The 12,124-nt window shown below is 32.1% G+C and overlaps 1 protein-coding gene across 1 annotated transcript in view; it reads right to left on the minus strand.

Moving 5' to 3' along the window:
• The window catches only part of LOC131944714 (kalirin), a 190,170-nt gene that overhangs the window by 23,852 nt on the left and 154,194 nt on the right, over positions 1-12,124 (minus strand). The window contains exons 42-53 of the mRNA XM_059305505.1: positions 10,317-10,406; positions 6,387-6,583; positions 5,758-5,824; positions 5,276-5,379; positions 4,697-4,766; positions 4,208-4,297; positions 3,554-3,646; positions 2,893-3,021; positions 2,434-2,469; positions 1,697-1,855; positions 1,293-1,470; positions 995-1,049 (exon numbers count right to left, since the gene is read on the minus strand). Coding sequence (XP_059161488.1) covers positions 995-1,049; positions 1,293-1,470; positions 1,697-1,855; positions 2,434-2,469; positions 2,893-3,021; positions 3,554-3,646; positions 4,208-4,297; positions 4,697-4,766; positions 5,276-5,379; positions 5,758-5,824; positions 6,387-6,583; positions 10,317-10,406 — 1,268 coding nt within the window. The remainder of the gene's footprint in view (positions 1-994; positions 1,050-1,292; positions 1,471-1,696; positions 1,856-2,433; positions 2,470-2,892; positions 3,022-3,553; positions 3,647-4,207; positions 4,298-4,696; positions 4,767-5,275; positions 5,380-5,757; positions 5,825-6,386; positions 6,584-10,316; positions 10,407-12,124) is intronic.

The raw sequence follows: 12,124 nt of genomic DNA on the forward strand, positions 1-12,124 counted from the left end.
TCACAACACATAAAGTGCTAAACATGAACCCCTGGGACTCTATAGATTGCTCTTCAACAACTATATAGCTGTCTTCATCTAGTTAAGGCTTTAGTGGAGATGGCTCAACATTATAACCTTTGACACAAGTGCAGTGTGGTCTAATGACGCGACAGTGCAGATAAGTATAAAACAGATTTTTGAAAGGTTGCGATAGGATATTACTTTAATGTAGAGACCGCAATCATGAAACTGAAACCAAAACAGGTAGAGTTGGGTTACAGAGACAGATGAGATATCCTATCTGATTAAATTGAGTCTAGGATAATACACATTTTAAAGAAATGTACACTAAGAAACTTCCTTGGGAAATGTTTAAATTAAAAATTGATTTTAACACACCAGTCATTTGAAGAAGTACACCTAGTAAATCTTTTATATTGGTGAAACTATTTAAAGAGCATATATCAAAAAATATATTCAAACTATTAATCTGTTGACTCGTTGACAGGATGATGAGTGGTGTTAATAATTAATTGCTCATCATCTTTTCATCTTTTTAATAAAGGCTATTTCAGCTTATCATGCATTTTACAATATGTCTCTATACATTTAAAAGCTAATTTAATAGAAATGTAGGTAGATTGATACACTTAAACAGTGTTTAAATTACAGTTTGTTTTATTATTTATGTCACTTAATTGAATAAAGTCATGAAAAATTTTGATTATTGAAACTTCCTAGAAAGTTAATTGCACTATAAACTCTATTAACTAACAATTGACGCAACTGTTTTGAGAATGGACTTTAAGGCCTTATTGTTTATGTTGTGTACTTATTTTTATGTCATTTTTTAATATTAAAAAAAAAGCAAAATTAAAACATTTAAAATGTGATACTATAAAAAATTAATTTAAAAAAAAAACACTTAAAATTATAAACAAAATATGTTTAAAAAAAACAGTATTGATTTTAAACAATAAAATGTGATAAGATAATAAAGGTAATCACTTACAAATCTTTAGTAAGGTTCATCTGGTTTCTCTGGTAGTCTATGGGTGATTGGAGAGCTGAAACACACAAAAAAATACATTTATTTATACCCTCTATGACTAATATATAAAAGTAGTTTAGTGATAGATTTTTCTATAAATTAACATAAAATATTTTAATATACATAATTTAAATTAATATTATAAATTCAAAATTGTAGCTGAATAATTTTAAAATAAATGTTTTTCAAGATGACTCATTTTGTAAAAGTCAATATATATTGAACTTAGCTGATAAAATTGGTATTCAGCTTGAAGTACCTCGCAAAAAGTCCCCTTGCATATCCAAAATAGATCTGATTTGTTTAATCCATGTCTCTTTATTCTCTTCAGAATTGGCTTGGACTATCATCCGAACATCTGACCCTGGAGTGCGGTCAGTTAGTTGAAAGCGCAAAGGTTCACCTTCAACTTTGTCATTCAATGACATTTTATTCACCTGAAAATTTGATTTTTTTAAACATCAGCAAATAAAATATTGAGCAATATTTTGCTACCATCATAATAAACTTCAGATTCCTTATTAATTAAAGAAAAAAACAATTAATTTATTAACTTTGTTTTCCAAAAATTAAACAGATTTTTTTACTATGAAATAGTTACAAATTTGAATACTAAAATTTAATTAAAAAAAATAAAAAAAAAGTTTTGTGAAAATGGATTACCTTTAAGCTATTTTTGAAAATATAAGTTGCATTAGAGAAATTTCCTTTCTTTCTTTCAATCATCTCACTGAAGATGATGATCTGCTCAAACAGGAAAACTCTTCTCTCTTTAAATTTCTGTTGGCCTCCGGATGAGGCTTCTGACACGGAAAGGGTATCCTGCAAAAGTGTAATACAACAGGCTAGATACGTGTGGATATGTTCCATCGTTAAGTTAACTTTAAATGTAAGATATAACATATAAATTGTGATGTTAGCATAAGGGATCATGCACCTATTTCATAACACAAAGGGAAGCAGTGTGTAAATACATCAACTGTTATATCACATTATATAGGGTAAAAGTAAGTGTAGTACTGTAAGTATGTCTTACTTGTGTTATTTAATATATAGACGCATAATTAAGTAGTATGAAGATGGATGTAGTAGCATTAAATTTTTTAGCATTCTTCCCATTTTATAGTATTTATTTACAATCAAATCATGTTTCATTGTCTTAAACAACAAACAAAAAATTTCCCTTAAGGCCCAATTGTAATTATAATCAACCACAGATAATGGTTAGGATTTCAGTATCAATATCAGCACTATTATTTTAATATTGGGGTGTTTCCTAAATAGACCAGTAAACTTACTTTTTTTGTTACCTTACTAGATAGGAAACTGAATAAAAATGTACTGTTAAAGACATATTATGTTGGATATAGAAAGGCTGGCAAAAATATGAACTAACATACCTGCAGTAGCAACTTGCCTTGAGCAGTAATGATACCCTAGAAAGGATAAACAAATGATAAGAAATAGAGAGCGATGCTACACAATTGTGTGGCTAAATATACTGGGATGGGTAGTGTCATTTATTCCAGATTATTTCTGGTCAACACAATAATTGTGTGGCTAAGTATATATTAAAATGTGTGGTGTCATTTATACAAGTTTATTTTTGGTGTACAGAGCATATGTACTTGGCATATGAAGGGATAGTGTGGTCAGCACTATGCCCAGCCGCCTTTAATATTATCGTGAATTAGGTACCTATCAGAGCTGAGTCTACTGACTTCAAACCAGATTTGAACTCAAGACTTACGGGTTAACAGTCAAGCGCTCTACGGCTCGGCCAAGCCATCACCCTATAAACCATAGTTTAACTTAATTTCATGGTTACTTTAGCTGTGAATTAAAAAAAAATATCCTACATCAAATCCCTGCAGCCTCCCAACTTGCATCATGTCATTGGCAGCCTTAGGGACTATACACATGACACGCAGAGCTTTCTTTAATTCTGATGGGTCCTCTCCAGCTTTCTCTGTGTATTTTAGGATGTCCTGCAAAGAGCGTTCGAAACATTAAAATCTACAACAGTAACAACTTTTTAAATCAAAACAACTTTTTAAATCTTTTTTATGACTTGAATAAAAAAAAATATTAAAACAACAAAAATAAAACTAGTCAAGGAAATATTAATGTTAAACGTTTCATCTAGAATAATTATTAATTTAATTAAATTTACGACAAAGAACTAGAATTGTTTCTAAGTTTCGCCCAAACACCTTATTTCCCACTGCTAGATGTTTTTCAGCTGCATGAATCAGAGACATTAGCCAGGTACCAATCAAATTTTAACATCAACACCTTCTGACGGATACAAGCTGGCACAAACTACATGTCTCATTCTTTTATTCGCGTTTTCAAACAAAAACCAAAATAAACTTAAAAAAAAAACACACTATGTAATTACATTAACCCCCTAAAAGTTAGCTTAGATATATTCATCTTAGTCAAGATTGCCTGGACAAACAAGTTATGGACGTTGATATAATGCAGTAACAGTAATTTAAAAAGTAGTAAGACACTCACTTTGAGCAAAAGTTGGTAGCGCATGATTCTTTGAACAGGTTTAATTAACAAGTCTGGAAGCATGAGGCGGTGACCTAGTTTTTGCCGAACTTCCTGAAAGTGCAAATGGTTAAATGGTCAGATAAAAGTTAAACCATTTCCTCATCCTCAATAATTTAAATGTATCTTATAGCAGGTGAGGAAAACTCGTCAAGTCATACAAACTTTGAACATTAAATTGTTCTGTAAATAATAGCCAAAATGCTTTGAACTTATTTCAATATATGCCTATTTTGTTTTACTTAGACATGTTTCAGTTAAATATAATTGTTGCGCATTAAACATAAAAGGTAGCAATACATGACAGCCTATAATAATACAAATGTTACACGCCAAGCGCTTGAGTGGAACCCCCAGGGAAAGCGGAAGAGAGGGCGCCCAAGACAGACCTGGAGGCGGAGTCTTCTTGAAGAACTGCAGCCAATAGGGATGTCTTGGGAGATGTCAAAATTAATAGCCGAGGAAAGGAAGAAATGGAAGGAAATGGTGGAGGCCCTATGCTCCATAAGGAGCAAAGAGGACTAAGTCAAGTAAGTCAAAGTATAATAATACAGAGATTTACTGAGGTAAACATTTAGCACAGAGAGTAGACACAGATACAGAGTGTTAACTCACCTCAAAATATGTGTCTAGATACTCAGATACAACATATTCTGACTTGGGTTTGTTCTCACAATATTTTACATACATGTATAACCTTCTTTCCTGAAAAAATAAATAATATTTAAGTAAAAAATGTTATCCACTTATATTCATTACATTTATTTCCACCAAGTAACAAAAACAACAGTAAACTATCTGAGTGTGTAGCTGCTAATGGTTTTATATATGTCTATATAGATCTAGAATTTGAGATAATCCAAGATGTAACCGCACACCTAAACAAAAACAGAAAATTTTGACACAAGTGTAGGGAGGTAAGGAAGCCCAAATTTTCTTAACCTATTCACTATATTTCAAAAGATAAATTTTATAATACTCAAGCCTTCATAAACTGCTGTAGCCAAATTTATCATTTTGATTATCATTTTGTAAATCTTACACTCATGTTAGTTTAATGAGAGACTGTTTAAGGCCTATAAAAAAAATAAAAGAGGAACTTACATAACGAATAAATATAGATGCAACTTTGTTTGGGTTGGTCAAACATGATTCTAACTCAGAAAGCATAGTCCTGTAGAAAAAAACAAAAAGTTACATTAAATTCAAGGTTTAAAGGTAATAAACATAGCAAGAATTGGTAATTAATCATCATACCAATTATAAATTTGGTGAATGTAGCCAAATCAATTTTAGTGGTAAAACTTATGTATTGTGCTAATCATAAATTTGGTGAATGTTGACAAAAACAATTTTAGTGGTAAAACGTATGTATTGTGCCAATCATAAATTTGGTGAATGTTGACAAAACCAACTTTAATGATAAAACTTACTCATTGTGCCAATCATAAATTTGGTGAATGTTGCCAAAAACAATTTTAGTTTATTGGTGAAACTCTTTGTGCTAATAATAAATTTGGTGAATGTTGACAAAACCAACTTTAATGATAAAACTTACTCATTGTGCCAATCATAAATTTGGTGAATGTTGCCAAAAACAATTTTAGTTTATTGGTGAAACTCTTTGTGCTAATAATAAATTTGGTGAATGTTGACAAAACCAACTTTAATGATAAAACTTACTCATTGTGCCAATCATAAATTTGGTGAATGTTGCCAAAAACAATTTTATCTTTGCCCTCCATCTCATCAGGCAGTGGGTTATCCCTCATGTATGCCATGTAACCCTAAACCATGGTACAACAGAAATTATCATAATTTATGCAAAGTTAATTAACTCATTTTACCAGCTATAAAATTTTGATGTTAGAGAACTTAAACAGACGGCTATTTTTAGTCTAGAAGGTCAAAGCTCATTTGTTTTAAATATTTTATGTGGATGTCCAGCTTTGTACGAACACCAGTGTAAGTATAATTTTAAGAAGGTGATTTTGATTGGATGCTATTGGATTTTAAATGGTGTGATCAAATTCTTATTTTCATTTAAAAAATACAACATAAACCATGCTACTAGAAAATAATATTCTTAAAATAAAAATAAAAACTATTTTGTTCTTTATTTTAAAAATCAGAATGATTAAATTTGGGCTTAAGTTTGGACTTACATCAACTATAGTTGCTAAATCTTTCACATAGTCTTTTTCTGTGTCGTAAAGCTCTTGCACAACAAATCTAAAGTTTAAAAAAAAAAATAATTATTAATCTTAAAAATATAATTGATTGATATCAGTAATACCATTTTTAATTATTTTCTAAAATATGATTATTAATCTTCTTTTTTTTTTTAATATGAAAAAAGATAACATCTTCAAAGAAATAAGACATTTTAAAAAAAAAAAAATTTCTAAATCAATGCAAGAAGGGAATGCCAGACCACAAATGAGCTGATATTTTATTACAGCACTAAAAAATATATATAGATATCTAATTCACTGCTATAAAGTTGAAATGTTATAAAACTGTCCTCGTCACAAGGCCACACATTGTAAAACTTATTTAATTGAAGTCAGACGTCGTAAAGCTGCTGTGGGACCACAGTCTCAATAGCTTGAAAAAAAAAAGTTAAGGGTCCCAGTATTTGGCAGGTACTGTCAGTATCTGTCTTATCACAGACTTGACATATGGCTCTGCTGGTACTGTCAGAACTAAACCAGCACTTTACTTTGTTTACCAACTTGTTGCTGCATTGTGCAGCATAGATAAAAATCTCACACAGAAATAAAATCTAACATACTGTCTTTTCTTGAGGAACTTGGCTTTTTCAGCCTCAAAGTCTCTCCCTTCATCAACTTTATCATCCTCTTCTTCTTCCCTGCTATCTGTAGGGTTTAAGGTGGCGTCAGCTAGACTTAGCTCTGCCTGTGTGCCTGATGGGCTGGGGTTCAGGTCTGATTTTGAAGAGTTTCCACTGGCACCTTCAGCTGTAGGCTCCTGCAACAACAACAAAAGTTATATGTTAAATTAAGTTCAGTGAATGTTTTTTTTTTTTAATTTTCACTTTTTTTATTGTAAATTTCATCCAGTCTTTCTAATTACTAAAAAGAAGAAAAAAACCTTTGTGTTGTATTTGTACATCATGCTACTGGGTTTACTTAGCTATTAAACTTTAACTTGATTCAGGAGATTCAACTTATGTTCTTATTACTTATAAAATTAAGTACAAAATATATTTGGCTAATGAATTGATTAGTATGCTTTACATTAATTAGATAGATACATCGACTCTTTCAAAAACCTAAAATCCAATAGCTCACATAGCTCCTGTTTCAATAATAAAGTAAGATTTTTCTTTTTTTTTTTTTGCTTATTAAATTGTATAAAGATTCATCAAATTTTTTCTAAAATAATTGCTTTACAAATTACAACTTTTCACAACTTTATGTAATTTAATCACATAACCTTACAAGACATGTAATTATTTATTTTAAGGAAAAAGTATGTTTATGATTTACAAAATCCTAAATCTATTTAGTTAATGAAAATTTTAAATGTTTTTCTACAGGCATACATGCCTTGAACTCTGGCAATTATAAACAAAGTACACGGTTGAACAAAGCATTCATCCCTTTTATTAAAAACAACTACAGGTTTACTACCTCTCCCACTTTTCTCTATTTTTGCATTGAAAATATTATCGTTTAAATGTACAGCAGCAGAGGCAGAAACCAGAAGAAGAAAAAAAAATTCCATTTAACTATTATTATTTTTTTTAAATCTGTGCAGTATGCAGGACACACCCAGCATGGGTTGTCTGTGTTTTTACCTCCTGAGAAACAATCACCTGGACCAGGTGCCAGCCATGTGGAATGCCACATTTCTATTTCAATCTATTTTTACATTTTCATCAGAGATTTTTTTGGAAGCAGTGTAGAGCTTATACGTGGCTCTATTTGATAAAAACAGTATTTTATGTAGATAAGATACAGTATAAATCTAAACAAGTACATGGGGTTGCCTGAGTGCTAAAACAAACAAACTGACAGTTTAAAATCTGGGGTAAAGAGCTCACGGCGCTGGATCTGTTGGTAAACTCTAGCATTATCAGAGGAAGTGTTTGTAAACTCTAGCACTACCTAAGCACTTTGTCCTGAAGCTTTTAACACCAAGGTAACTTTATCACAACTGTGTATCTCATGTACGACTAACACCTAAACAGGTAATAATAGTTTCTTTTAAAATACCTGATTGAAACAACAAACTATAATAGACTGTTGTCCCTACAGTTTAGAAACTGATCAAAATTCTGGATAGAAAAATATGTTTTAAAAACATTTAATTAATGAATAATTTTAATTCACAACAAAACCAACCACAAGGAAGATTAATTGTATTTTAGTAAAGAATTAAAGAAAACAGAACTATAAAACAAACAACCTGTTTTTCTCAGATAATGTTCTATATTTAGCGTACATCTTGATATAGGTTTGATCATAAAACTCTCAACCTTGAACAAGTGGAATTTTTATTATCATTGTTAAACACTTGACGTCACCACAATGTGCCCTGTTGATACCCACTCTCAAATCTATTTGTGGCTTTCAGGTGATATACCTTCAACAAGATATTCTTACTGGGTCTAAACTTACTTTACTCTATAGACTAGAACAGAGTGCAGTTTTCACAGGGTTGGTAGTCTGACACACTATCCACCCATAAAAAGAACAAGCTATATTGTTGTTCGCCAATGTTTTCTAAAAGTACATAATAATCTCACTATTATTTTAAGAAGAAATGTGCATAAGAAAAGCACTTAAGACACCTATAGAATTCATCTATTTTTAGCTAGAGGGTGTGGTCACAGCTACATCATAAGGTTCTCGATAATTTCATTCTGGGTGAGAATAACACAGGTAAATGCTGACATGTACAAAATACAAACTGAACTAAGACTGAACCTGTTGTGTATTTTCTTTCTTTTGTCCAACTAGCTTGCTAATGAATACAGGGTACACTTTGGCATTTCACTGAGCTTGCTGTTAGTGGTTATAGAATTGTATTGAATGTAGCAATGAATGATATAGCTGCCATGTTGTTGTACATTTGTATTGAAAATAACAAGTTTATTGCTGCAACCCTGCTTTACATGTAGATTGAATACAATAGAATGATCAAGTTCAGTTGTAATAGAGAAAAATTTGTGGCATTGTATGCTGATTGTGGTGCATAAATTAATTATTCATTAGCAGTTCTCATTTATTACTTTAATAGTCTTTAACATTAATGATACTTGTATATTAAGGTATTGATTTAGGATAAGAATTAGGGCAAGGCTCAGGTACAGGATACCCTTAGGGCGGGTATTGTTATTGGTGGAATTAAAGAAACAGGCAGGCATGAGAATAGGAGTATGACTAATCACTAAACCTTAAGTACATAAATTAGCCAGATTTTTTTGGCTTGTGGAAGCTGAGAGTAAAAAGCCTCAAGTTAACATCAAACACTTGGCAGGAAATGTTAACAGAAACAACAAGAAAAATCTGAAATAACACGCAGAGAAAAAAAAAATTGTTTCTTGTTTTGTGATTACCAGTTATGTCAGACATGCATGATAAAAATCATCTTTAGCTGATCTTGTTCCATTAAAACATTTTTTTTCCAACCGCCCCATTACTTTCACTGAGCAACCATGCTTAACACAAACTCATTCAGGTAGTTAATTGACCCAAATATTAACTCATATTTATTCAATACCCCATCCCCACCCCCACTCTCCAAACTAAATTCCAGCATCAGGATTTTGTTGCTTATGCTTGGCAGCATTTTAAGACATACACAGGTAACACAACTTCATCTTTTTTAAAACTGTATTCAATAATCAATGTATGTATGAGCAGATAAGCTGTGAGACAACAAAAACTAAACAAAGTCTCCAATGTACACATAAGTCATTTAAGTTGTGAGCCAAACTTTAACAAACACTATAACCAAGACCAACTAGAAGTTAGGTAAAAAATTTAACCCCTCTCATGAATGGCCAGAAACTGAATGGACAATAAATGGACAACTGAAAGTCATCTACTGCTAAAAATGGCTTGACGTGAACTAACAAAAGAAGATGGCCACATCAATGAACACTAAAAAAATTGCTAGATAGTCACATCGCATAAACCCAGAGCAGTTAGAAGGAAGTTGGCCATTTTATTTAGAATGTAAAAAAAAATGGTAACTTATGTCATGAAAAAGGTAACATACATTTTTAAACGCTATTTATATTTTCAATTTTAAACCAAATAATTATAGTAAAGTAAGTAAAGTTTTCCTTTCAAACCTGACGGTCTATGGGGCAAGTGAAGTAGAGTTCACTTGTTTCTGTGACCTAGGCATATGAAGAGATAGTGTGGTCAGCACTATGCCCAGCCGCCTTTACTTTCCCTAACATAAATTAGGTACCCATCAGAGTTGGGTGGACTCAGGGACGGTCTACTGACTTGAACCCGGATTTGAACTCGAGACTAACGGGTTAGCAGTCCAGCTCTCTACCGCTAGACCACTCCGTCCCTTCCCTTATGCTTTACACAATTTAAAAAATATAACTAAAAAACTTTTATACTGACTGCACATAGCAAGTAAAAGTGAACAGAATATCTTGTTGAAACTAAACATTCCACATGACACTAACAGAAGCTTGATGGCAAGAGCATGCATGAATAATTGAAAGACTTACAATTCTATGCTTGTTTATATTCTCTATCTGACTGGTTAGGTCTGTGGCCACTGAGTTCTCTCCCTGTGGCTTCAGTGACAGCTGGGATGCCTGGAAAGGTCAAAGGTTAGGAGAGATTTTATAACCTGTTTGTATGTTAAGTCAAAATTTAGTATGAAGTTAAAAAAAAAAACACAATTTCTGTTTGAAGTAAAGTAAAAATTGTTTTCGTATTTTGAGAGTCAACATTAACCAAATCAGTATTTAAAAACAAAAATATAAATAAATTTATGAAATACTAGCATAAACACATCAACATTGAAATGGTAGTTCTCCAGAGAAAAACTACAACTTTTTAAAACACTTTATTTCAAACCAAATCCCATTTAATAAATATTTGTAGAATCATAATTTATGAAAGAAAATATGCTGAATTTTTTAAAGAAATACCTCTGAAATATTTAAGGTAAAACAAAAATAATGAACTTTATTCCCTGAATTTTGATTTTTTTTTAAATGTTAGTTTAAAAGACATTTTCCTATAGCTTAAATATGAAAACTTAACTGGTTTAATATTTAAAAAGAACTATAAATATTAATGGGAATGACATTTTCCTACCTTCTAGACAACAGAATTACTAGTATTAACATTTGAAAAATGCAGTAAATAATAATTTCTTAGACATTTAAAGAAGAAAAGTAATCAATTGCTTTACATTTAGACAGATGGATGTAAATAGTAATATAGTTACTATTAATTCCAAAGCATTTACAGTACTGGATACATGCTATTTTTCATTTGATCCATAAATTCTCTGCTACAGTTCCTTGTTCCCTGTTACTGCAACTAGTTCCCTGTCACAGTTCCCAGTTATCTGCTACAGTTCCTAGATCCTATTAAAATTCCTAGTTCCCTGTTACTGTCCCAGTTACACTTCCTAATTACAGTTCCTAGATCCTGTTACAGTATCTTAAAGTAAAAGTAAAGTTTCCCTTTCAAACCTGACGGTCTATGGGGCAAGTGAAGTAGAGTTCACTTGTTTCTGTGACCTCGGCATATGAAGAGATAGTGTGGTCAGCACTATGCCCAGCCGCCTTTACTTTCCCTAACGTAAGTTAGGTACCCATCAGAGTTGGGTGGACTCAGGGATGGTCTACTGACTTGAACCCGGATTCAAACTCGAGACTAACGGGTCAGCAGTCCAGCTCTCTACCGCTAAACCACTCCGCCCCACGTTACAGTATCTTGCTCCTTATTAAAGCTCTTCTTTCTTGTTCTTCTTCTTCTGTCTTAATTATAGTGTTGGAAGGGATTTCCTCCAACACGATTAAGTATTATGTGTCAACTGGTAAGGTGTCGCTTAGGCCATTAACTCCGATTTTCAGCCTGCATTTCATTTTGGATTTGCTTCCATAGCCTTTTGTGCAACCAAGAACAAACTAAAAGGCAGCAATTGTTTGATTTTGAAGTTTTTCCTAGAAGAGTTGCTGTCCCCGGCTGTCAAGTCTGATCCGCCCAAGGATTCGAACTCGAGACTTTTCTGTTTAGCAACCATGAGCTTTACCGACTCGACCACGCTACAGTTCCTAACTGAAATTCCTTGTAACAGATCCTAGTTTTACAGCTCCTAACCTCCATTATTGTGTTCTATATTGTCAAGATCTGCCATAGAAGCAGGCAATACCAGCCTCAATATCTCTACAATACTAACAAAAACATGATCCCTTTCAAAAGGAATATTATTGAAATGCCATGTTTAAAAAGAGTTTTTTTACTTGTCTTTCTTTGAACAAGTCAACATCACTTAACTCAAGCTATCACCAGGGAT

The sequence above is a fragment of the Physella acuta genome, unplaced genomic scaffold, assembly GCF_028476545.2.
Source record: "Physella acuta isolate Inbredline_101_S28 unplaced genomic scaffold, ASM2847654v3 ptg000505l, whole genome shotgun sequence".
Lineage (NCBI taxonomy): Eukaryota > Metazoa > Mollusca > Gastropoda > Physidae > Physella > Physella acuta.